Source organism: Podarcis melisellensis (assembly GCF_964234715.1).
Source record: "Podarcis melisellensis genome assembly, chromosome: 15".
In the NCBI taxonomy this organism is placed as follows: Eukaryota; Metazoa; Chordata; class Lepidosauria; order Squamata; family Lacertidae; genus Podarcis; species Podarcis melisellensis.
The window spans coordinates 34,978,294-35,005,943 of record NC_138532.1 but is presented as its reverse complement, the minus strand read 5'-3'; the positions used below and the strand labels follow the sequence as shown (position 1 = coordinate 35,005,943).

Sequence of the window (27,650 nt, the reverse complement as noted above, 5' to 3'; positions counted from 1 at the left end):
TGTTGTTGTGGAGAGTGGGCTTAGACCAAGACTGCAATCACCACCTCCTTTTTTTTCACTTCGAGAATGCGCAGGGAGGGAAATACATGGGTAACCTAACTGAGAGGAGGGTTTTCAAATGTGTATCAAGTCACCATTCCCATCCTTGTGAAGGTTAAGCAATCTATAAGCAATCTAGATTGGAAGCAGCATGTTGAGGAAGAGCATGAATGATTCCAGATTGAGGAAAAACTACATTTTTATGCTACAGATGGGTTAGTGTTTACATAGCCTAGGTCTGAAATGAGAAGCTTCCTGAGAACCATTGAGTGAAATTTACTACGACTTTTTTTTTTGCAATAAAGATCCTAAAAATGGCATGTCATACTTCTAGAGTGATGGCATGAGAGGAAGCAGTAGAAGGATTTCAGTCTTATTGGCTCCTAACTTTCATCATCTAATTGCAAGCTTCTCACTGACCTTAATTCCAAGCTCTATGTTCTCTCCACCATAAACATCCATTCCTGGATCAAGAAGTCCAATTTCTCCAAAGAACTTCCGGTTCACCACAAAAGAGCAGCCTATCATAGCTGGAGTCCTAGAGGGAAAAGTAGGAAAGAAACACAAAACTTCCCATTATTCTAGTGGAGGAATCCTAGAAAACCCAAGTTCATTTAAACTAAACAGTAGTTTTCAATTCATGATCCAGTCGCAACACATGTTCGGTTGATTCATACAACTCATAGAATCAAAGAGTTGGAGGGAGGGATCGTAGGGCGTTGGGACTAGATGAGCCCTGGAGTCCCTCCCAACTCTATAATACTGTGATTGTATGAATTTAATTCAGCATCTGTTATAATCAAATGCATTTTCCTTCATTTTCACCCAAGAAAACTGAAACACCAACACGGACAATTGTATTGGAGAGGCTGAGCTGACTCCTCCAGCCCCACTACTAGTTTGTATTTTTTCCTTGTTCTAAGAGACAGCAAGATTTATTTTACGCTGCAGATTTCACTAATAAGACCATGGAAATGACTGGAATTTCACAGAGATGGATGGCCAACTCAAGCTTGATTTCAAGACACACTGCAGTGCTTCGTGGCTTGCTATTTAAGAATCCAATTTCACTGACTTAAGTTGTAGCACGATAACTACCATAAGCTGAAACAATTAATTTTCAAAGTGATAATAACATTAGAGGTGCCAGACTCTTAACAGCTCCATTATTCGTGATTACGAGCAAGAATTAAGACAAAGGGGAAGGAGACTGGCTTCCAGAAGAGAACAAGTTAACGAAGACTTTGGAAGGGGCTTGGCTGTGGGGGAACAGAAAGCAGAAGTAAGCTGGGCTTTCTGTTTGGGAGGAAAATGTATGGCCAAAAGGGAGTTGTTAGGTGTGGTATAGTGGTTAGAGTGTATAACTAGGACCTGGAATAATAATAATAAAAGAATAATAATAATAAAAAGCTAGGACCTGGAATAAAGGTAAAGGGGACCCCTGACTGTTAGGGTCCAGTCGCAAACGACTTGGGTTGTGGCGCTCATCTCGCTTTACTGGCTGAGGGAGCCGGTGTACAGCTTCCGGGTCATGTGGCCAGCATGACTAAGCCACTTCTGGCGAACCAGAGCAGTGCACAGAAACGCCGTTTACCTTCCCGCCAGAGCGGTACCTATCTATCTACTTGCACTGCATGCTTTCGAACTGCTAGGTTGGCAGGAGCAGGGACCGAGCAATGGGAGCTCACCCCGTTGCGGAGATTCGAACTGCCGACCTTCTGATTGGCAAGCCCTAGGCTCTGTGGTTTAACCCACAGTGCCACCTGCGTCCCATAGGACCTGGAATACCAGGGTTCAAATTCCCACTCAGCCATGAAGCTCTCTGGTTGACCGTGAGCCAGTCATTGCCTCTCAGTCTAAGCTACCTCACAGGGTTATTATGGGGATTAAATGAGGAAGGGGAAAACCATGAAGGCCACCTTGAACTCCTTGGAGAAAAATGTGGGATATAAATGCAATTAACAGCATCAGCAACAACAAGTGCAAGCCGAACAAACTTGCTTCTTTATTATTAATTAATCCATTACTATTTAAATATATAGGCGGTATCTAAATAAGGGCTCACCCATACTTCTTTTAGTGCTGCCTTGCACCTAAGATTGAGGGGGCCCGGGATGCATCGTGCGCATTGCACACATGTGACATCACATGTTTGTGTGATGTCATATGCACAATGCACACGTGACATCATCAGGAGGAGGCCAGGCATAGTGGAAACCAGTGCGGCGCAGCTTCCTCTTTCATGCTCAGGAGGAGCCGGTCACTGAATTGCACCACGCTTGGCTATGCGCTCAGTCTCCTCTTGCCCCTCATCCACATTGAGGGGGCCTGGCCCCCTGCCAGCAGATATTGAGGAAACCAAAAAAACCTCTGCCCCTATGAGTTGGTGCACCCGATGAGGGCCATCTTCAAACATCTAAAGGACTATCACATGGAAGATAGAGCAAGCTTGTTTTCTCCTGCTCCGGAAGGTAGGACCTGAACCAGTGGGTTCAAGTTGAAAGAAAGGTGATTCTGACTAAACATCAGGAAAAAAAAACCATTATGATAGACAAAGAGCTGTTTGACAGCAGGTGGTGGACTCTCCTTCATTGCAGGTTCTTAAGCAGAGGTGGGATGGTCATCTGTCATGTGGAGATGCCTGCATTGCAGAGTGTTGGATTGATAACCCTTGGGATCCCTTCCAATCCTACAATTCTATGAAATTATTTGACTGAACGAGATTTAGCCTCCCGTTCTCTCAATGTTAATATGAACAGAAACACATGCACTCTTCACAGCATCATTATTTCTGACTATTTTGGGTGTGTGTGTGTGGAGGTGAGGAATCCCCAACATGAAAAATCAGAACTTTCCTCTTGCTCAGACCATCTAGTATAGTCATCATGTGATCCAGGAAGTGCACAATGAGGTCTGAAGATCCTCCCCCATTGTAGGCACTAATGGTCAAAACCAGAAGAGACCCCACAGGATCAGAGAAAAGAACTCCCTAGCCCAGCATCGCTGGTCACCAGCCATATGTTTTCCAGGAAGCCTGCCAGCAGGTCACAAACACAACATCCCCCTCTATCACAACACCACTATCAATGCCAACAATCTTTATGGCAGAGGAATCAGGGGTGCAGAACCAGCACGGTGAAGGCAAGCAATGTTGTGGAGACCATCCTCCCCCACTCACATTCAATTTATTTCATTTCATCCACAGGTTCCAGTTCAGAGGCATGAATGTCATCCAGAAACACCATCTGTCTTAGGACCTTTGTGCAATTGATTGGGCTGCTGCAATTTGTTCATTTCCAACTGGTAGGCTATTATATAGTAAACCAGTGGTTCTCAACCTGTGGGTCCCCAGATGTTGTTGGACTACAACTCCCATCATCCCTGAGCTCTGGTCTTGCTAGCTAGGGGTGATGGGAGTTGTAGTTCAACAACATCTGGGGACCCACAGGTTGAGAAAGACTGTAGTACAGTTTACTTTTGCAAATATACTTTTTTGGGGAAACAAGCTTTCATTGCAACTAGCCCAGAACCTCCTGCATCTACACGTCTGAAATTTGGCAAGGTTAACCCTTTCTTTGGGGCCTGCTGTATCAGCAGGTTCTGTGCACATGTGTGAAACAAGCCACAGAGTTAGGGTCCATTTGGTTCCCCAATGCAAGTCAATGGGAAGACTGAAGGTTTGGTGTTCCACATATTGCTCTGGATACTGGGTCCGTGGCGAGCATCCCTTCCCCAAGATCTGAATTGAATAAGGAGGCCAATCAGAAGCTGGCTCTGGAGCACAGCCTTGGTTAATACTGTCTCCCAATGTGCAAATACAGACCGGGTGCATAAATTCTCCTTGCTGTGCACCAATAACCTGGCTTAATTATCTGTTTCAAATGGACTTTTCTTCCTACTCTCACTAACAGCTTGGGTATCGGAGAAGCAAATTAAAAACACCAGAGAAGATCCCATAAAAGAACTGTTAGATTAAGTGTATCTCCCACCCTTAATTCTGCAGGAGTTTAACAAGCCTTTACACACACACACACACACACACACACACACACACACACATATATATATATATATATATATATGCAGGTTTTGGTGTCCTCGGGTGTCTTCCCGTGTAAAAGTTGGGGTGTCTAGGCGACGTTTCGACGAGGTCTCACTCGTCATCTTCAGGCTGGTGCTTTCGGCTTCTTGTTACTGGAACAGAGCAGGATCTCAGTGTTTGAGTTCCTATAAATACTGTTGAGGGGGTGTGGTGTATAGCCTCCAATGTTCTGGGCAGAGAGGAAGTTCCCAGGCTAGTGTGCCTTTTCTTCTTTTGTTCCTTAATTACTTGAGGGATATCTTGAGTGATTTCTTGAGTGATATCCTGAGTACCACTTAGGTGGGTCATTAGGTGTGGATTAGTTGCTAAAGTCTTTGTGTCTTGACCTCTTGAACTTTGTGAAGAGTTTTTCTGAGAAGATGGCTGTACTGCACTTAGTTGTGCTCTGGCTTGGCTTCGTGTATAGGGGCGAGCTGTGGTTTTGTGGCCTGTGTCAGCCAGATCTGTGTAGGGATTGCAGGGGGGTGCAGCATCCGGAGGTGCCACCATGGTTTGGCTACTGGATGGTGTCTGTAATTTATCTGTGGAGAGGGTCTGGGTTTGGGTCTGGTGTGGTTGATTGGTGATGGCGTTCTGTGTGCCTCTGGATCTGGTGTCAGTTTTTGTGGGGAGGGCTAATTTCCAGATGTCTGGCAAGCGGGATGTGTCGTCACGCTTGTTCATGTTGTGAGGGTGTTTCTCTATCTCGATGGCTTCCATGATTATTCTCTTGTGGTGATGTTCCATGTTAAAGAGCAATTTGGAATCTGCAAAATTAATTTCGTGTCCTGTTTCTTTCATGTGTTGGAAAAGAGAGGAAGTTTTTTCTTCTTTTTTGACGGCATTCTTGTGTTCTGCGATACGTGCATTTATTCGTCTGTTTGTTTGTCCAATGTACGTGGCTGGGCAGACTTTGCAGGGTATTTCATAGACCCCTTGGTTTTCCAACTGGATTTTATCCTTGGGGTTTCTGAGGATATTGGCTATTTTTTGGTTGGTGCAAAAGGCTGTTTTGATATTGTGTTTATGGAGGATTTTGCTAATTTTATCTGTAGTGCCCTTGATATAAGGAAGGAGGGCCATGCCATTGTTTTCTTCTGTGTCTTGGTTTTTGGGGGGTGTTTCTTTTTGGATTAGCTTCGTAACCCTGTTTTGCTGGTATCCATTGGCAATTAACACATTTGAGAGATTCTGTAACTCAGTTGTCAAGTGGTCTTTGTCAGCCAGGCGTTTGGTTCTGGAGATGAGAGTCTTGGCTACGGAGTTTATTTGTGCAGGGTGGTGGTGTGATTGTGCATGTAAGTAGCGGTTGGTGTGTGTTTTTTTCCGGTAGATAGTGTGTCCTAGGGAGCCATCAGGTTTTTTGTAGATTAGGACGTCAAGGAAGGGAAGTTGGTTGTTGGCTTCTATTTCCATAGTGAATTGTATTTTGGGGTGTAGGCTGTTGAGATGTGTGAGGAAGCTATCCAGTTTTTCCTTCCCGTGTGGCCAAATTACAAAGGTGTCATCAACATATCTGAGCCAAAGTTTGGGTTTGTGTTCTGACTTGTCTAAAGCATTGGTTTCAAAGTGTTCCATGTACAGGTTTGCGATGACCGGTGAGAGGGGTGATCCCATAGGTGCTCCTTCTATCTGTTTGTATCTTTGTCCATTGTGGATGAAGTACGTGTTGGTTAGGCAGTGGTTGGTCAGGTCCAAGATGTATTCGGGGGGATTGTATTTGTTTTGAATGGCTGTCAAGGCTTCATTAATGGGCACTTGTGTGAAGAGAGATACAACATCGAAGCTCACAAGTAGGTCATTAGGATGTAGGTTTTGCTTCTTTATTGTTTCTATGAACTGGAAGGAGTTTGGAACGTGTGAAGAGATGGATTCTGCATAGGGCTGAAGTTGCTTGGCGAGAAATTTAGCGAGATTTTGTAGAGGTGAGCCTATGGAGCTGACTATTGGTCTGAGTGGTGTTCCTTCTTTGTGTATCTTGGGGAGGCCGTAGAGTTTGGGGCATCTGGATGATTTTTCTCTGGGGATGATTCTTAGCTGGATTTCTTCACTGATAGGAGAGGCTTTTATTTTGGATTTGGTGGTTTTTTCCAGATAGGTGGTGGGATCTGTTTTTATAGGTTGGTAGGTAGGATCTTGGAGTAGATTTGATAGTTTTGCTTGGTAGTCCGATGTGTTCATCACAACAGTGGCATTACCTTTGTCTGCTGGGAGAATGATTATGTTGTTGTCTTTCCTCAGGTTGGTGAGTGCTTTCTGTTCTTCTTTGTGTAAATTGCTTCTGGGTGGTTTGCTGGAGCAGAGGATGTTGGTGACTTCAAGTCTGATTTTATTGGCTTCATCTGGGTTGATTTTGGTTAGGCTAGCTTCGACTCCGCATATGATGTTTTCCGTGGGGATGCGTCTCGGGGCGACTGCAAAGTTGAAACCTTTGGAGAGTACTTTGGTTTCAGTTGTGGTGAGGATCCTGTCTGATATGTTATGTACTGTTTGTTTCATGGGTTGTTGTGGAGGGTGGCTGGGCTTCTGGCGTTTCTCTAGTTTGTGGAGTTTGTTGGTGTGTGTGTCTGTCTTATGTGAGGTCTCCGTTTCAGCTCTCCAGACGGCTAGTTGTTTGCATTTGTCCCAGAGTGCAGGGTGGATTTTGTTACAGAGTTTGAGGTGAAGAGTGAGCAGATCTTTGTTGGTTTGGTTTAGTAGGTATCTTTTCTTGTGTAGTTCGTTTCTGATTAGGGATAGTTCAGTTCGTTTCAGGATCCTTTCGGTAGCTGGGGTTTTAGAATGGAATTTAAGTTGGAAGCATGTGGGAATTAAGTTGTTGTCTCGGCAGTTGCGTAGGAACAAGAGATCACATAAGATGGTGGCTCTTCGGACTTCTAGTTTCTCGTAGGTTCTTGTCAGCTGGAAGGTTTCCTCCCCGTAGAGGTGAGATATTTGCTTTCGTAGATTTTCACGGGTACAGGAATGCAGGTTTTGGTGTCCTCGGGTGTCTTCCCGTGTAAAAGTTGGGGTGTCTAGGCGACGTTTCGACGAGGTCTCACTCGTCATCTTCAGGCTGGTGCTTTCGGCTTCTTGTTACTGGAACAGAGCAGGATCTCAGTGTTTGAGTTCCTATAAATACTGTTGAGGGGGTGTGGTGTATAGCCTCCAATGTTCTGGGCAGAGAGGAAGTTCCCAGGCTAGTGTGCCTTTTCTTCTTTTTGCAGATTCCAAATTGCTCTTTAACATGGAACATCACCACAAGAGAATAATCATGGAAGCCATCGAGATAGAGAAACACCCTCACAACATGAACAAGCGTGACGACACATCCCGCTTGCCAGACATCTGGAAATTAGCCCTCCCCACAAAAACTGACACCAGATCCAGAGGCACACAGAACGCCATCACCAATCAACCACACCAGACCCAAACCCAGACCCTCTCCACAGATAAATTACAGACACCATCCAGTAGCCAAACCATGGTGGCACCTCCGGATGCTGCACCCCCCTGCAATCCCTACACAGATCTGGCTGACACAGGCCACAAAACCACAGCTCGCCCCTATACACGAAGCCAAGCCAGAGCACAACTAAGTGCAGTACAGCCATCTTCTCAGAAAAACTCTTCACAAAGTTCAAGAGGTCAAGACACAAAGACTTTAGCAACTAATCCACACCTAATGACCCACCTAAGTGGTACTCAGGATATCACTCAAGAAATCACTCAAGATATCCCTCAAGTAATTAAGGAACAAAAGAAGAAAAGGCACACTAGCCTGGGAACTTCCTCTCTGCCCAGAACATTGGAGGCTATACACCACACCCCCTCAACAGTATTTATAGGAACTCAAACACTGAGATCCTGCTCTGTTCCAGTAACAAGAAGCCGAAAGCACCAGCCTGAAGATGACGAGTGAGACCTCGTCGAAACGTCGCCTAGACACCCCAACTTTTACACGGGAAGACACCCGAGGACACCAAAACCTGCATTCCTGTACCCGTGAAAATCTACGAAAGCATATATATATATATATATATATATATATATATATATATATATATATATATATGCACGAGTATTAGAAGCCTAATCTTACGGCTGAAATTCACTCTTCAGGCCTGCAAGCTTTTCAGACCTGCTTTAAAATGATATTGGTGTATTTATTAGTACAAGAGGAGTCCAGAAATGGAACCCCCTCCAGTTTGGAAATTGGCTAAATGGTACAGAGAGCTGATTGACCAGAGAACAGGAGATTGACAGAAATATCTCCAGAAACCAGTCTCCATAAGTTTAAATGGGAGGATGTGGGTGCCTGTGGACCAGGAAAGAGTGGGACATTGGGACTGTCACAGAATTATAGAATTGCAGAATTGGAAAGGATCCCAAGGGTCATCTAAAAATGTTGGTTGTCACTTCTCCAGGTGAGACAATTCTCCAGTAGCAGAGGCACCAGCTTCTCCAAAAGATTGGAGAGGCCCGAGTGCAACATCCTCTGAATATTGAAGGGGCCTGCCCCCCTAAAAACATGTATGTAGGGAGCCAAAACTGCCTTGACCACTTAGAGAAAATGCCTATGTCCAGTAGACCTTTTTGGCCACCTTTCATTGACATCTGAAGGCAGTCCTGTACTGGGAAGTTTTATAGTGTCCGATGTATTGTGTGTTCTTTTGTGTGTGGAAACCAGATTGGCTGGGGCAACCCAGTCTGATGGGTGGGATACAAGTTGTTGTTGCAGTTGTTCCACTGACTTAAAGCAGCCCTTGGTGGGACTCTTCCAATAACACTAGGCCTTGGGCACAAGAAACTAACCACAATTACCTTGAATTTCTGCTTAACCCTCAAGAAAAAGGGGCATTTTCGCTGGCCAGGTTTAATTCAAATCCATCAAACCTCCTTTGGGGAAGGTTCTCAGGCAGGGTGGAAGGAGAAAGAACTTGCCCATGTGAAGACCACCCTTACACATATGGTTCTTAATTGTAAACTATATGCTGATCTCCATCAGCAATTTCTAGATCAACTCTGTATCCCCAAATGGAAACTAGAGTTGAAGGTTACTTCTAGAGTTGAAGGTTACATTTTCTATTACTGGGGAATGATCAGGAGCTCACCAAGTTAGTGGCTAAATATCTCTATTTGGTTTTTTGTTGTCAAAATACACTGCAGACGTCTGATCTCTCTGGAGACCTAAAGATGTGACGCTAGACTGCTTTGCCTCCTTTCTTTTAGCAAAAGTTTTGTGCCACTGGGGAAGTGGGGATTCTGTATTGATTTGTTTTGGATGTTTGTATGTGATGCCAATAAAAGGTTTGATGATGATGATGAATAACACTAGACACTGCTTGGTCTACTAAGCTGCAATGGAAGTTCTCCAGGAAGTAGCCAGGTGGATGGGTCTACTCACACGACATTTCGTACATTGCCCAAGTCAGTGACATTATTATTTAAAGGATTCTCTAGTTCTAGTTGCTTGACATTACTCTGAATGCCAGGCTGTAAAAAATAATGACAAAAATAAGAGTGGCTGGACAGGCTCCAGCAGTGGGAGCGGCCAGAGTCAGGAGGCCTTGACAGGTGCCCACTGATGCCAGGGGCTGACATGAGCTCTGTCTGTGCCAAAAAAACATTTATGCCACCTTGTAAGCCCTCTACATTCCCTCAAGAGTGATTTATTGCTGATTTCCCTACAGATAATGAAGCCTGAGAAAGGTTGCGTGTGTTACGAGATTTTGGAACGGCAAGCAGAGATCAATAACTGAATATTTTAATATACATGGGGAGAAATGATTCAAGGGCTGGAAAATATATAGCAGATGACAGGCGGAATATGTTCCCGCTCCTTAAGTAACTGAACATTGAGAAATTCAAGGAACAGATAGTTTAGGAGGGAGAATATATGCAGGTCCCCTTTCAGATATAAATCTCGGCTGGCTGTGAACAGTTTGGATATGACAAGTGGAAAGGGGCCAATGTAGCAGGAGAATGATGCTGGAAAAACGTTAGATCTTTGGCACACAGACAAAGCCTGCTGGGATCAGCTGAGCTACAAAGTTCCCAGTGGGGAGCTGTGTAGCACAGCCCATCACCGCAGGCCTGCTGTCACCAACCATCAGCTGATTGGCACTGACAGCAAGCATCCCTTGACATTGCCAAGGGGCTCCCTGCTGTTCTTTGGCAGCATTATTATTATTATTATTATTATTATTATTATTATTATTATTATACCTCGGGTTAAGTACTTAATTCGTTCTGGAGGTCTGTTCTTAACCTGAAATTCTTAACCTGAAGCACCACTTTAGCTAATGGTGCCTCCCACTGCCGCCGCACCACGATTTCTGTTCTCATCCTGAAGCAAAGTTCTTAACCTGAGGTACTATTTTTGGGTTAGCAGAGTCCGTAACCAGAAGCATCTGTAACCTGAAGTGTATGTAACCTGAGGTACCACTGTATTTATTAAATTGGTATACGACCCTTCCTCTGAAGATCACAGGGTGTTTCACAACATAAAAATATAAAATGGGGACACTAAATACACAATAACACAAAAGCAAGCCAATAATGCCCCCTCTCACAAACACATTAAAAGGCCTAGCCCTAAATAAACGTTTTCACCTGGTGCCTAAAAATATGTGATGAAGACACCAGGCGAGCCTCCCTGGCCATTCCACAAATGGGGAGCCACCACAGAAAGACTTGCTCTCATGTTGGCTGCCCTCTGGATCTCTCATGTTGGCTGCCCTCTGGAGGAGGCACACAAAGAAGTACAGGTGATGATCACAAGGTCCAGGGGCATTCCTTGAAGTACTGCAGTCCATGTTTCCACCTGTACCCACACCTGAGGCCAGGTACAACATCCGGTGTGGGAGAAACGGGCATGGCTTGGGGGAGATTATTATTGTTTTAATTATTCACATCTATTTGACACTTCATTTTTTTACAAAAGTGACCCACTCTGAAACCAAGTATTATTTATTCAAACAATTTATATATGGCTTAAAATCCAAAGTCTCTAAGTGGTTTACAAAGAGAAACCTTTGAAAAGGCCTCTTCTCGTGTTGCCATCCTCTTGGAGGCAGCCCAGCCATTGACAAGAAGTGCAGGGCCTGAGTAGGTTCATGTGGAGACAGGGGGCCTCCTTGAGGTGTTGGGGTCCTGGACTGTATTAGGCCTGGAAATTTATCGGAAGTCAATGCAATTGTGACATGATTGGTTTCACATGCTTAGATCATCTTGCCCCAGGTTAGAGCAACCTGACCACTTAACTTTCCACCAGCGGCAGTTTCATACCTTTCAATACAAACAGCAGGACTTTTGGGGCTGCACTTCTGTGTGAGTCACATGACCCACGTGAGATCCGCCCCCAAAAGTGATTTTTTGGGGGGCACAGCACCTCAAAACACTCATTTTGTGGTGCTGTGCAAGATTGCTGCCCCCAAACACACACTGCCATCTCAGAGCTTAATGCTGTTCTGAAGTGGGGACAATGGAACCCTCTGTTGAATCCCAATATTGGTTTTTCTATATCTGTTCTTAATACAGAATGACAAAGCCTGAAGAGAACAAAGGCATTAGTGGATAGATCTTTAATTTCTTTTCAGGGAAAGGGGGGGTGGGAAGCAAATGGAAAATCTTTGCAAAAGCATCAGGAGTATGCTGCCATTTGCATTTCTGGTCAAAGATATTTTTGTTTCCCACTGTGATGCAGGTCAGAATTTAGTCATTTAACTTTGCTGCACCTCAAACTCAAGGCAGCATCCAATCTGTTTGAAGTGGTGGATTTTGCAGTCAGCCCTGGCCACGTTCCAGCAGACTGCAGGCCCTGCGACGACTCAGACACCAAAAAAAGCTGCAAGTGGGAGCAGCATGTGTGCACACAGTGTGGTGCTTTGAAAAGGCTGTTAAAGGGGAAGTTGCTCCATCTTTTGAAGGTTGCCCTTTTATCTTCGGAATCTCACAATTCTGTGTTGAATTACAAACCAGATGAAGGATTTGGAGTAGGGGGTGTTGGTGTGTGTGTGTGTCTGTGTCTGTGTCTGTAGGGGTACCTGGGACATTTAAAATTTGGGACCCTATTCCTCTCATTTCCCCGCTCTCCACATACACACCCACATAACTCCGAATCACTCTCTCTCTTTAGCCCAGCTACAACATAACATGTTTCTTTCATGCAAACAGATTTCAAAAGATTACTGTGGAATATAAGTGGTGAAATGGATTGCACAGGTTAAGCAGAGAGAGATGAAAAGTGGGGACCACAAGTAGATTTTTGCTGAGTTACTCAAAGCGCAAGAGATGACTGTTGGGTCATCATTCTTTCTGGCAACCACAACACATCAGCGACAACATCTCCGAATACCACGCATGAACAACAGTTTCGCTCCCTCAACAACCCTCCAAGGTACGCTGCCAGAGTCTTATTTCACAAAAGGGAACTGAGCAAAACATTGAGGGTCCAGGGGGTGGCTCACATGCTCAAGCCTTGGTCCTGTATACCTGAAGGAACGTCTCCAGCCCCATCATTCAGTCCGGACACTGAGGTCTAGCTCCTTCTGGTGGTTCCCTCACTGCGAGAAGTGAAGCTACAGGGAACCAGGAAGCGAGCCTTCTTGGTAGTGGTGCCCGGCCTGTGGAACACCCTCCCATCGGATGTCAAAGAAATTAACAACTATCCAATTTCTAGAAGACATCTGGAGGCAGCCCTGTTTAGGGAAGCTTTAAATATCTGATGAATTATTGCATTTTAATATTTTGTTGGAAGCCACCCAGAGTGGCTGGGAAAACCCAGCCAGATGGGCAGGGTATAAATATGTTGTTGTTGTTCTTGCAAAAAGCAGTTGTCTGAGGGGCGACAGCTGAGGTGGGGCTGAAGCCCACACTTCAGATGTTGTTGAACTGCAGTTCCCATCATTCTGGATCATTATCCCTGCTGGACTACTAAGGAAGGAGGAGGAATTCTATTCAGTTTGCATTTAAAGGTGCGCCTACACAATCTGCACTTTTAGAAACAATGAGAACTGAAACACAGCCATCCTGTGCTTGTGAAAAAATTCTCGTGAAAGCAAATCGTCATCATCCTTCTTCAAAATTTGCACTTCTCTGAATTTCGCAATGCACTTCAGCAACACAAAATGTACAAAGAAGCATCTACTGAGGTAAACTGTCCATAAAAATGCACATGATAGTGAAATTAACATACAAACTTGCATTATTTTAGGGGAAACTGCTTTTTTAAAAAAGCCATGTATGCTAAGCAAAATTGCATACAAATGTGTATATTTGGAGAAATTGGCATTGAAATGCTTATGAACCTTCATGAGGACTTTAAAAAAAATCTCAAACAGATGACAACTGAACTTAAGCTTGGAAAAACAAGAAACTGAAAGAAACCAAAACTGACAACCTAGCAACATGAAATATATTTTGAGTCAATGCAATCCAGTTCAGCCAAGCCACACAATTATCTTCCATATTGCTTTAAAGCCAAGGCCTCCGCAAAACTAGAAATGTGGCAATCCTTAACATGTTTGTGGTCTCCCACAGGATACTTACTGCAACTTACATCCAAGTTTGTTATTTCCTTTGGCTGCCCAACACTCAAATTCAATTGTGTTTTTGGTAAAATAAACTAAAAAATAAAATAAAATAATTATCTAGCAGGGTTAAGGCCCTACATCAGGTGTTCCAATTAGGGTTGTCTCCAAGTTTCCAGGTGTCCATGGGCACCAAGTCTTCCTGAGTCTTCCTCGCTCCCTTTCCTCAGGCTGCATTCCTCCTGCTTCTTTGCCTCGCCTCTTTCAAGTCAAACTAATATGGCAACCCCCTATTGTGAATTAGAAGCAATACAAACATCTCTCTTTACCAAGGGCAACCCCACTGCGTGCTTACTTTCCCTGGTAGAGTATAAGGCAGCTTTCTGTGTTTCTTCCTAGTGGGCAGATATGTGAGGAGATCAAACATGGCTGCCACTTTGAACTGAGCCTGTAGTAAGTGGGTGGTATTCAAGACCCATTGACGTTAATGGACATGTTATTTTCAGTGTGCCTACTGCTGGCAGAAAGGGACGTGGGTGGTGCTGTGGTCTAAACCACTGAGCCTCTTGGGCTTTCCAATCATCAGCAGTTTTAATCCATACAACAGGGTGAGCTCCTGTTGCTCTGTCCCAGCTCCTGCCAACCTAGCAGTTTGAAAGCATACCAGTGTGAGTAGATAAATAGGTACTGCTGCGGCAGGAAGGTAAGTGGTGTTTCCATGAGCTCTGGCACTTGTCACGGTGTTCCATGCACTGGAAGTGGTTTAATCATGCTGGCCACATGACCCGGAAAGCTGTCTGTGGACAAACGCTGACTCTCTCGGCCTGAAAGCAGAGATGAGTGCCGCACCCAATGGTTGAATTCAATTGGACTTAACCATCCAGGGGTCCTTTACCTTTACTGCCAGTAGGACTTAGTTTAATACCACCCAAAATGTCTTCACTATTCACAAAAGTCTTCTCTCCTCTATCACAACTTAGCAAATTCCAGGCCCTAAAGTATGTTCAGACTGAGCTCCGGTGTCCATGACTACCATAAGAGTAAGTCTGTTTCAGACAGAGAGAGATGTCTCAGGCAGACCCCCTCAATGCCCCTATTTTCCAGGGACAGCCCCGGATTTACAGAAGCCATTCCAGTTTCTGATTTCATCCCAGAATGACCCGCTTTTCCTTAGGACTTCCCTATTTTCATTGGAGGGTATGGTCTCAGGTACGACAGAAGTAATATATGGAATTCCCAGCATCTATTTCCTGCATGGTAAGAAGCCAAGGTCTCCCTAAGCTTGATACAGGCCATAACCAATCTCCACAGCTCCCTTGACAAAACCCAGGGGATCTAATTTCGAAGCGACAAAAAAGATTTTCCTAGTACGGTCGCAAAAACTGTGCCTCATCCATTATACATGGGGAACAGGCTGTGCTTCTCTGCATTCATTACTCCATTCCAGCCATCACCATTCCACAAAGAGTACATCATACATCAGCCCAAGAGATGTAACATTTATTTGTAATGTAACTCAGGAGTTGATGCTAGAAAATCAAGTTTTAATATGCAGTGATGTTACTGTGAGTGTGCTGCGTACGTGTGTATTTCTTTTCCTACAATTACTGCTGTAATGCCATGATTTACTGTATTTTTTTAAAAAACAACAACATGTTTATGGGCTCATTTAGATACCCACAATCTTATACCTTTGGTGTTTGTTTCTGGTTGACTTTAACTGGTGTTTAAGTGACCCCAATTCTTTAACTGTATTCTGCAATCACATTCCATACATGCTCATTATAAGGACCAGGATTAATCCTGAGAGATATTGGTTGTCATTTTCTTTCTTTTTATACATTTGTTTTAAAAAAATATTATATATATATTTATTTTTGACAGTGTGAATAGATGCTTAGAAGTGTATGGCTAGCCAGAAGATTTTTTAAAATAAATATTATTAACATGAACACATAGAAATAAAGTAGAAGTGATAGGTGTAACAGATAAAAATGCATATAGAAATAGAAAAAATAAAACAGAGGTACAATGGAGAGGAAAACCTAGGAAACAACTAAGAATACAATACTGCATTCAGCTATCACATACGAAAAGAAAAGAAGAGAGAGAGGAGGGAGAGCAAATTCAGTTCTCAGTAAATCTCTCCACATATTTATCTGTGGAACAAGAGGTTTAGTGGGTTGTTCAATGGAGTTAGCAAAGGAGAAAAACTTACACCATGCTGAGTAAAAATGATCTATTTTTAATGAAGCCTTAAGGACTCTCCATTTGTACGGATGAAGGGAGGTATACAAATTTAATAAATTATAATATAACATAATATACTAGTAACATTAATATTAATATGTCAGATGTTCTGACAGTGCAACGTCCCATACTTTCACCAGCCACTCCTCTTGGGAAAGAGTTGATTTGGACTTCCAGTGGGAAGCCACAGACAATCTGGCTGCAGCAAGAAGCCTAAACACAAGAGATTTATGTATGATGGGCAAGTTGGTACCATGCTGCCAGGGCTGAATCTGGGGAGAAAATTCAGTGTTTCCAGAGGAGAATTCTGCAGACTTTTAATGGTTTAGAATGGGATTTCGAATGTGGTGCTACACAAAAACAAAACCCTCCCACAAAACTACTTCTTGCAACCTGTTCCGCTTCTCACTCCACTGTGAGTGTGGGGCTCCCCCTCCTCCATGGGTCCCATGTGCCCACAGAAACTCTGCACCTGCCTTTTATCAGAGGGTTCTGGTGAACCCTTCAGAGTCTCCTGCTAGACTCTAGAGGGTTCTCATTCCCAGGGCTGGATTTAGGTTTGATGAGGCCCTAAGCTCCTGAAGGTAATGGGGCCCTTTAGATGTCCAACTGTCCTTTGTCAACAACAAATTGTTCCTGGTTTTTTGTGTTGAATATATGCTATATGGTAATTTATGGGCCTAACAGGTATCTAAAGCCATTTGCACATGTTGCCATGCAACCAGTCCATGCAGAATGTAGGGACTCTGTATATAGAAATGAGCAAACCAGTGATATTTTAGGGAGCAGACTAGCATAGGAGCCTACACAACACAAAACCCCGTTGCTTTAGGTAGGTTTAATTTTATTTGTTTTTTATCTTCTATTTTGGAAATGTACATCCAGGGTTTTTTTCCTTTAATTTTTTGGGGGGCCCCAAGAGAGTAGTGCCTTAAGCTAAAGCTTGTTTAGCTAGTACATAAATCTGGCACTGCTCATTCTCCATCTTTGGGTAGCCATCAAGTTTCCCTGTTTACTTGGTTGCATATATTTTGCATACCCTCCAACACCCCACTGTTCAAAATTGGAATGTTCATTTTTTTGGTCTTGAGCTCTCATGCGAACCAGCCAATATATATAAGAGTGTGAAACAAAACAATGAGCATCATTTGGTCCAGAGATCTGGTATAAGCCAGCTGTCTCATGCCAGAGTGCTGGACCAAAAAAACCAGGGTGGGTTCTGTGATTCCAGGATGTCCTGCTGAAATCAGGAAGGCTGAAGATATGGCTTTTGGGAGAAGTCGACAGCTCAATAATAAAGCATCTGCTTTTCATGCAGAAGCTCCCAGGTTCGATCCCTGATATCTCCAGGTAAAACTGGATAAAATAAACCTTTTCAAACCCTGGAGAGCCACTTTTCCCTTTTCAAACTTTTAAAATTATTTATTTGAAGCTCTGCAAGGCTGCTTGCATCTCAACGCAAAAAGAAGGCAATATAAAAGACAAAGGAAAATGGAATTTAAACAGGGAGCGGGGATTGTTACACACTGTGTATCGCCATCATATTATTTCACAGCACATCTCAGAAGATTTTGTGGAGAAATGGAAGCACATTGCGCCTCTGCTTATTTTGCACAGCAAAACGCCACAACTTATTTGTCTAAGTACAGAATTATGCATGCCGTGATAGGTAGCAGAAACTTTTAAGGTCAGCTTAAGCAAATTGTGGAAACAGAGAGATTATTGCAAGAACTACTTGCTATGCTAGTATCACATTGGGTGATAATGCTAGCTCATTTTTTGCCCCAGAATTCAGTGTGCACAAGAATCACAGGTTTACTGTATTCAGGGACCATGGAGGCAGAAGAGGCTGTCTCCCATCAAGTCAGACCTATGGATGTAGAAAGGCATCGTTTTCCATTCGATCCTGTATTCAACACCCACAGCTCTATTCCCCTCACAGAGCTCCAATTCCCAGAGTTCTCTGAAAAAAGAAAACCACTCTGGGAATTGTAGCTTTGAGAGGGGGAATAGGGGTCTCCTAATAACTCGAAGCACCGTAGAATTCCCATGATTCTTTGGTGGAAGCTGTGACTATCCAAGCAGTATAAAAAAAGGTAAAGCGACTCCTGACCATTAGGTCCAGTCGTGACCGACTCTGGGGTTGCAGCGCTCATCTCGCTTTATTGGCCGAGGGAGCCGGCGTACAGCTTCTGTGTCACATGGCCAGCATGACTAAGCCACTTCTGGCGAACCAGAGCAGCGCACAGAAACGCCGTTTACCTTCCCGCCGGAGCGGTACCTATTTATCTACTTGCACTGGCATGCTGTCGAACTGCTAGGTTGGCAGGAGCAGGGACCGAGCAACGGGAGCTAATAGTGCTTAAAAAGTACAGTGTGGATGCGGCCACAGTTAAAGTTAAAGTGTGATTATTCCTAACTTTGAATCAACACATAGAAATTAGCTTCTCCAAATTTTAGGCAACTAGATGTCCTCTCTTGACCACCCCCCCTACTGTGATGGCCACCCTACTGTTTTGTACAAGTAATTTGGAAGCAAAGCTCCTTGAATTCAAGAGGGCTCACTCCCAAAGTAAGTGAGAACAGAAACACATCCTAAACAACAGAATATCAGATACTATCAGATACAGCAATGCTCATTACACTTGCATTACACAGCTGCTGCAACTGTTCCAATTTGTCTCTGACCTCTAATGGCCTTCCGCACGAGATAGGAAAAAACCCGTTTTCCTATTCCACAGATCATTGTCTTCCAGTTTGTAAATTCTTCCACGCTCCCACATCAAACACTATCTATTGTGCAATGAGAGGCTTTCCTGAGGCTATTCAGCAATTGTCTGCCACAATTTGGCAGCTATTTGCTCATTACCCCACCCCAGCTCCGACTTGCATACCTTCAGCAAGCTCAGAGCAATGAAATGTGCATTGGAAACCCAGTGCATGGCATTTAGGTGTACTACGTGCTCTGCGGGCCCAGCTGTACCCTTTTGAGACAGCTTGGCAAACAGCACAAACCTTCGGGGCAAGAAGCAGAGGCGATGGAGAGAATGCTATCCAAAAGTACAGGCGTGTCACTACCTGAAGAACAGTCCTGCAGTCAAAACAAAGAATACAGCCACCTGCAGAGTTTTTCTCTCTCTCCATGTCTCGACATAGTGCCCTGCTGTAAGGTGCTAAGAATGACCTGGCCACACCAGCACTCTGCCCTCCTGCGACTGGCTTTCAGAAGCGTATCTGCACACTGAAGGCAGAACATAACCCAGCGCCAAGGGCCTTCTAGCGGTTCCCTCACTGTGAGAAGCGAAGTTACAGGGAACCAGGGAGAGGACCTTCTCAGTGGTGGCACCCAGGCTGTGGAATGCCCTCCCAGATGTCAAAGAAATAAGCAACTATCTGACGTTTAGAAGACATCTGAAGGCAGCCCTGTTTAGGGAAGCTTTTAATGTCTGATGTTTTAATGTACATGCTTTTAATCTTCTGTTGGAAGCCACCCAGAGTGGCCAGCCAGATGGGTGGGGTATAAATAAAATGTTGTTGTTGTTGTTGTTGTAGATGATGATGTTTAGGGTTAGTAGCCCTTGATAGCCTTAAGTCAACATGATTTTGTCTTAAGGGCACATCCTGACTTCCTTTCACTCCACGTTTTGAAGCGTTGATTGTGCTTTACGCATTGGGAAAGCCTTTGTTTGGATGGAGGGGAGGTTGTAGCCTCCACCTGCCGCTGCACATTAAGGGTATCTTGTTAAAGGGATCCAGGGGTGTGGATTTTGTCTGATGCCTGGACATGGGCTAGGACCATGCCACTAGTCCAATGGAGACCCCTCGGGGTGTCCCTAATTGATGTAAGTCATAGGGCTCCTCCAACTGGTGGTTTACCCTTAGATGGACTCCCTGAAGATGGGCAGGAGTGTAATATAGCCTGGCTTCACCCTAATGCCCAAGCCAAACCGCTCACATCTGTAATCAATAAAGCTGTGGCCTATTTGAACCCATAAACCAACATACTTGTGTCCATGTGTTTATTATCCATCAGGGAACTGCAGGCTGCAGGGCCTTGGCACGCAAAGCTCCATGTCCCAGCAGCATCCCCCCCCCCCCGTTGTGAAAATCCACTCTTTACTGCTGAATCAGAACAAACGGCAATCCACAGAAAAACCCAAATAGCTTTTTGTTCCAATTCAGTGTTAAAGAACAGGTTTTCCTGGGGAGAGCATCAAGGCAAAACAAAAGAGCTTGGATGTGATACTTTAAAGCGTAGACCTCGTCCTAAAAAAGCATGGTGCAAAAGGTAGGGGCGCATGAGCTCTAATCCTCTTTTAGAGCCACTCAAACTGTTGGCCTCCATAACATTTTGTGGGAGCAAATTTCAGCATTTAAGTATGTGCCATGTAAATGAGCGCACAGGTCTCCTGCTGTCTCAATTTACTAGGGCTATAATCTGTATTTTCTGGGATCTATCCTTTAAAGTAAACTACAGCTATGAGGACCGATATCAGACTGCAAGAAAAGAGGTTTGTAAGTAAACTGTGGAACTCACTCCCACAGCAAGCGGTGGTGGCCACCAACCTGGGCAGCTGTAAAAGAGAGGATTGGATACATTCATGGAGAATAACGCTATCGAAGCTATTAGCTGCTATTGCTCTGTTCTGCCTTCAGAGTCAGAGGCAGCACAGATTAACCTCCCCAGGTTACATTCCAGGACACTGCGTGTTTAAGCGCAATCGCATATAATTGAAACACCATTGGAAAAGCCTGCAAACATCCCATTCCACACACACACCCCCCGCCCCTTTTGATGACTTTTCAGGTCACTTCTGGCTTCGGCACAGTCGCACACATATCAAATGCGCCTAAAACATTGCAGCCCGTACTGCTTCTGAATGCCAGTTGCTGGAAAATGCAGGAGGGAAGCATGTCTGGCCACTTTGGGAACAGAATGGTGGACCTGATGCACCTACTGTGGCCTGGAAGGTGTGTGATAGATTGGACAGAAGGATAATGCAATTTTAATAGTACAGTTATGAAATGGCTTATAGTTGCAAGTATTAATTTGCAACAATACAAAATTTATCTGTGATGGGCTGCTTGATCCTTTGGAAACCAATATTAATTCTATTTATATATTACAAAAAGAATCATGTGGGGTGTAGGGAGTGGCCAGTGACTTTTGGAATGAGAATTAGGGAGTTATAAGCCTGTACCTATTTTTATCTGTGGACATACTGATGGGGTGGGTGACTGCTGGCTGGGTTATTGCAAAAGCATAACAGTTTCTGGGGAATTACTCCCACAAAACACATCTGTGCCTGGAAGAAACACAACTACTAAACAACAACAAAAGTACTATTAGGATCTGCCTCACCGTGGGCCCTTTTTGTTCTGGCATCTAGTGCCATGTTCTTGTCAAGTCAACTTAAGGCAACAAAAATCCAAACAGATCCTTGCCCATTAAAACCCCATTGGCGGCATTATGCATGTAGCTTTTTTCAAGCGGAAGAGACTGCAGTGCATTTTTTAAAAGTTTTAATTTTTTTTTTAAAAAATGGTACTTTGTCTTATTGAGATCAGCTTTAATAAATTATCACCCTTTAGCTCAAAATACAACTTTTCTCATGCTTGTGTATCTGTGAAAGCCCACCTGCTGGGAATCAAAGGAAATATTCACATACTCCTTAACATCTCATTCTCTCTGACATGCTGCATGGTGCTAAGAGTTCATTTGGGGGCAAGTTTATTCTAAATGGGGAATAAACCCCCAGGAATAAATTTGCAAGCCATCCCTGTTTGTTTTAGAAGGGATTAACAAGACCAATATGATACAATGAATCGCCATGGGTTCACAGGAGCCCAAAAGGTCAGGTCTGCCTGAACCCTGGTTGAAACAAGCCTTAATGGCCATTGGTTGAGGTGCTGTGATGTCATGGAATGCTCACCTATTCAGAAGTGGTCTGTACCTAATTCACATGGCAAAGGACTTCCCTGTGGTTCCCTGCCGATATTTACATTATACTCGTGATGACCCAGTGACAGACAGCTCTGGGGAACTCATTCTGGGCTGCTAGCCTTACCCACATACCTGGGAGCATGTCCCATTGAACAATCGGTTACACAAATTCATGGAACATAATGTCATCAGCAGCTGCTAGACAGGATACCTATGTTCACACTCTGCTATTGGATGTGTTATAGCAGTTTGCAGGGAATCACAGGTGGGAAGAGTCCTGTTGGGCTCAAGTTCTAAACTAAATGAGTCCTGGTGCACCAGAATTCTTATGCACTTATGAAATGGTAAACATGCCTAGGATTTTGCTGTTAGAATTTTGTTCCTGTCTTCACCCCCATCACACACGCCCAGCTAAAATGAACTCAAGTTTGCAACATCTGCAGCACTAGAAACGTCACATCACTAATCTACTAATCTGCACAGTGGTGTGGGAGGGAGAGGAAACAGATACGCAGAAACACATTTCAATATAGCTCATCTGCTAAAATGGAAAAAACAAACAAACCCTGCTTTGTTTCATACATCTCTGTCACACAGTCCCAACTCATGCCAAAAAATCTCACCAGGAACAGAGGTGGAGAGTTCTGCCAAGCACACTGTTACGATGAATGGAAGTTGGATTGGGTACGCCCTTTAAGCTGAGGAATGTTGTACCTCCAGCTCCTTCCATCATAATTCTAAAATTGTACACAGTTCTCTCATGCCATCTTTTTTTTGTGTTTTGTTTTCAGTTGTTTTGCTCATGTGTAGGTTTATTTAAAAAAAAATTGGTTCAGAAATAGCAAATTGAATCAATGGAACAATCTTTTTGAGTCTGCTATCCACTTGAGCCAACCATCTGCTTTCTGCGTCTCGACGTCTTCCAGGGGATGTGTAATATTGATTGGAATCTGGCTCTCTCTCACACACATACACACATGAAATATGAACCTTCTTTCCCAGACAGTTCAAAGCTGGGATACAGCTAGGAACAGGAATGGAAGGATCTTTCCATTTTGGTTCTCATAGTTTCTCATTTCTCCATTCTTCAATTCAGTTCCTCGCGCTTCTACAGCAATTTATTTATTTTTTATATAAAAACAAATTCTTCAGGAACATTATTCAGCATTTTAGTGCAAATTTCTCTCAGTAAAAATACTCCCCCCCATGTATAGTGTACATTTCTTCTAATATGATGAATTTTTGTATGTTATTTTACTCATTTATTCATTGTGATGCACATTTCCCTCTAAATTACGCATTTCTGTGACACCTCTGGATCTGTTGTAAGAGGGCAGGAAGGTGGTTGAGGACAGACTGAGCTTTGGTGCCCCATTCACCTTAATGGATGAACCTCAACTGGCCTTCCCCCTGATATTTAACACAAAGTTCTTGATGACACCACTTGCAAGGAAAGTATTTTGCTTTCCTATTTTGTAATAGATGAAGCAAGCACTTTTCTAGAACCACCACCTGAAGTTCATTTCTGAATGAAGCATTTTATTTGATTCCAGACAATTTGCCCCATGAGAGAGATCCTGTATGCTTCTTCAATTAAAGGAAAATCATTGCACAGACAGTGTGCGAGAAAAATGCGTTTCAAATATACCAGACCTTCTCAGGAGTGTTGTTCTTCTTCCACCAGCCGCCACAATGACTCAGCCTACAAAAACATTAACTCTATTCTGATGATCTTATCTTGCCCAATTCCAAGCTTTGGGGTTCATCTGTCTTCCTGTACACATGTGATGCTCTAATTTCACTTTTTTTGTTTCCAACACGGTTGGACAGGCCGTGCTAATAGAAATGGGGAAGTTTTCCAGTGTTCTCCTCAGATTGAGCACAAGCTCAGGAGTGGGAGTCTCTTTCTGCCCACTGTCATGCAGTCTAATGGCACACCTCTTCTCCATTTATTTGAATGGGGACAGGCAGACAGATACTGTACGGAGGGGTTGGATCACAGGGAAGAATGGCAATCTGCCTGTGAAGGACCCACCCCCTCTAATTTTGTCCCAGCAGAATCTCACCCCCCCCCCCCAGGGAGAAAGGGGGAATGAGGCTCCCAAAATATGCAGCAGAGGCAAAATCAGAGGATGAGGGAGGAAGACTGATCTTATTTTATCCCCATATCTTTATTTTTTTTTAAAAAAAAATAATATTTATTGAAGTTTCAAAAGTTACAAAAAAGAAAAGAGAAAGCAAAAAATACAAAATACAGAAAAATAAAAACAATTAAAAACAAATCAATCTTTCCATATCTTGTCTTTCATTTACTTGTTTCCCTGACCTCCTCACACCTCCCTTTTTTGTATTCTAGTTCAATTCTATCCCCATATCTTTAACCAACAAGTGCTTCTTTGTTTTAATTGTATTTGTTTTGCCAAAATCTTGCAAGGGCATTCCACTTTGGAAATCAGGGCTGAAAAGAGGGTGAACACAACAGACTAATGACGTAGGTGGGCATTGTGGTTCTTACACTTGTCTTCCCCATGAGTCACTTGAAAGTTGCCAATGATCTCAGTGAACCACTTAAAAGATTTGTCTGGCTGTTGCAGCAATTGAAATGTGCTGTGATTGACGATGTATGATTTTAAGCACATTTTTAATTGATGATTTTTTAAATTGTATTTTATGGCGTTACAATCTGTGTTATATAGAACTCAAATTGCAACACAGCAAAATGCAATGGAAGAACTGAAAGAAGCAATAAAAATACAATTAAAAATCAAAATGACTATTTAAAGCAGACATGACACAAGACAGCTGACTTAACCTAACAGAACACCAGCGAGCCACAGATTTGGGAACTCCTGCAATACAGCCCGTTATGCACCTAAGTGCTTGTTCATGTGACAAAATCATCAGACGCGTGCCAGTATGCAAATTCTATATAAATGAAAAATTGCTCTCACTTGTAATCCTTTCCTATGGCATACAGCCAACATGATTTTGGTTCAGTTCGTTGACAGCACTCCAAGCCTGTGGCATCTGGGTTGGATCTGCTTTTTCAAAACTCTTGCTAGTCTTCAAATATCACACAGTACATCCCAATCCTTTTACTATTAACTGCTACACTCAACTCACGTTTGGAGTTTTAAGACTTTCAGAACACAAGAAGCAAGATGGCTCCAAGAACAGCAGACTATGCAAGGCCTCAAAAGTGCTAATGTTTCCATTCCATTCAAAGTAATCTAGAATAAGATATTGGCTACATCTTGCACACTTCCTGTGGAAAGTATCTGCAATTAAGCTGTTGGAAAAATCTGACTGTTCTGCTAGAGATCGCATGGAAAGCTGGAAAGGATTGTTCAGCCACTTGCCATCTTCAAAGTGTTGTGATTTATCCTCATCGTATCTCTCCTTGACATATCATAATGCTTGCTCCTCACCTTTCCCATCTCTTATGGAGAACAGTCACAGAATCATAGAATTGTAAAGTTGGAAGGGATATTGAGGGTCATCTAGCCCAAACCCTTGCAATTCAGGAATCTTTTCCCCAACGTAGGGCTCGAACCCATGACCCTGAGATTAGGAATTGCATGCTCTACCGACTCAGCTTTTCCAGAAGAGATAAGATCTGCAATGGACAAAGGTCAGTAGGAGCTCCATTGTCCCTTCCCAATTTCTCCACTTGTTTCTGGGAGATTTTTGCTGAATTCTCCAGTCATAAAGACTGGCCGACACATCAATGTGACAAGTAACTTATAACCAGAATCTTAATGTGGGTAAATCTGAATTCACAGATTCTCATTGAAATGCCTGCAATTTCACATCATGCTGTTCTGCAACCAACCTGATTGGGAGTGAAGGGTCTCCAGCATCCCACCAGTCCTTCGGAGGGCTAATGTACATGCACCACAGTTCCCAACTGTATCCATGGGCTGAATTTTCATAGCGCTGAACCTCAAAGGTGTCCTGCTTGATATTGTCAATAGAAGGAAGAATGACTCTTTTCCGGTTTTCCTGGATCCGTGAAAGAACAGGCTCAGCCCTGAAAAGGAAAGCAAAACAGCTTTGAAGGAAGTAGGCATCTCCATCCTAACTAGGGTGGGGTGGGAGACGAGGAGTGGCAGCTGCTCCTTTGCTTCTGAAGGCCTACCTGCCCACATTGACAAGGGCAAAAGGTAGGTGCTTGTGGATTACTGCAGCCATGCCGTGGGGTTTCCCCCAGACAGACCCCTAGGAACGTCACACTCATTGCTGAATGACATAAGAACTTTGGACTGTTGAGTAAAATGACATTTCAAATCTAGCACAGCAATAGATTCTGACAGGATATAAATAGAATAATCTATGTATGATATTTGCATTTGAAATGTAATGAGATGCATCAAAATTCTGACAACCTGCACAGCCATAAACATATGAGTGCAAGCCTTCTTCTTTTTCTTTTCTTTTCTTTTTTTTGCGTTCAGGGCTTTTACACAGACTGCTTCAAGGAAGGTATTTACAGCGGCTATGTCTACTCAGAAGCAAGCCCCAGCGAGTTCAGTGGGACAGCCCCCCCCCCCAATTAAGAGAGTACAGAATTACAGCCTAAATCCATATTTGGTGTTCATTTGCTTCATTTGATTTATACACCCTGCCCTTAACAGCCCCCTGCTGTCAACATGCCCCAAAGCTTTCCTCTGCTTTTGTGAAGATGAGAGACTGTGTACTTGAGTCACCTTGAGATAACACGAAATGTAGGTAGCTGAAATGCTAAGCCCTTCAGCAGCCTCACCCGCTGTTTTCACAAAGCATTTATGATGGTGTTCTCAGGATCGTAATACTACTACTACTACTACTAATAATAATAATAATGCTTTTGTATAAGCCAATTCTTATTGCGACTGTGAACACTGGGGGGGGGCATAACTTAAGGAAGGCCACATCTGCATTACATTTTAAAAGCACTATTGTGAACAGTTACAGAGTCAGGGAGCTATAGTTTGTTAAGGGTGAAGTTGATAGGGTTGCAGAAAGTTATGTGCAGACCCCCATTTGTCTCACAGAACTACACGTTCCAGAGTTCCCTGGGGAAAGGGATTGATTGCTAACCATTCTAGGAATTGTAGCTCAGTAAGGGGAACGGAGTCTTCTAACAAGTTGGGAACTGTTGTTGTTGTTGCTGCTGCTGCTGCTGCTATTGTAATACTAATAAAATAATAATAATAATAATAATAATAATAATAATAATAATAATAATAATAATAATAATAATATGCAACAACAATAATAAATGTGTATGCCATCCTTCATTTGTATATCTCAGGGTGGTTCACAACATAAAACTACAAGATAAAAAACACAAAATGCATAATAAGAACAAATCAATAATCCCCTTCCCCCCTTAAGACAGCATGGTGTAGTGGTTAAGAGCGGTGGGTTTGTAATCTGGTGAACTGGGTTCGCTTCTCCGTTCTTCCGCATGCAGCTGCTGGGTGACCTTGGGCTAGTCACACTTCTCTGAAGTCTCTCAGCCTCACTCACCTCACAGAGTGTTTCTTGTGGGGGAGGAAGGGAAAGGAGAATGTTAGCCGCTTTGAGACTCCTTAAGGGAAGTGAAAGGCGGGATATAAAATCCAAACTCTTCTTCTCTTCTTCTTAAACTACAGTTCTCAGAATTCTTTGTGAGAAGTATTGACTATTAAAGCAGTATGCATATGATTCTATAATTCTACCCCAACCCCAACTTCAAAATCTTGGTGGAAGGTGTGTGTTTAAATTTGGGGGCCCCTTCATAGCTTCCATTTGGTTTTGAACTTCTACCTTGCACACATACATTGGAATTCAGAAGGGGTCA

General features: G+C 43.4%; 1 protein-coding gene across 1 annotated transcript in view; it reads right to left on the bottom strand.

The window, feature by feature from the left end:
• Positions 1 to 27,650, bottom strand: part of GALNT17 (polypeptide N-acetylgalactosaminyltransferase 17) — a 115,439-nt gene that overhangs the window by 19,408 nt on the left and 68,381 nt on the right. Inside the window, exons 5-6 of the mRNA XM_081890399.1 lie at positions 25,659 to 25,856; positions 460 to 577 (exon numbers count right to left, since the gene is read on the bottom strand). Coding sequence (XP_081746525.1) covers positions 460 to 577; positions 25,659 to 25,856 — 316 coding nt within the window. The remainder of the gene's footprint in view (positions 1 to 459; positions 578 to 25,658; positions 25,857 to 27,650) is intronic.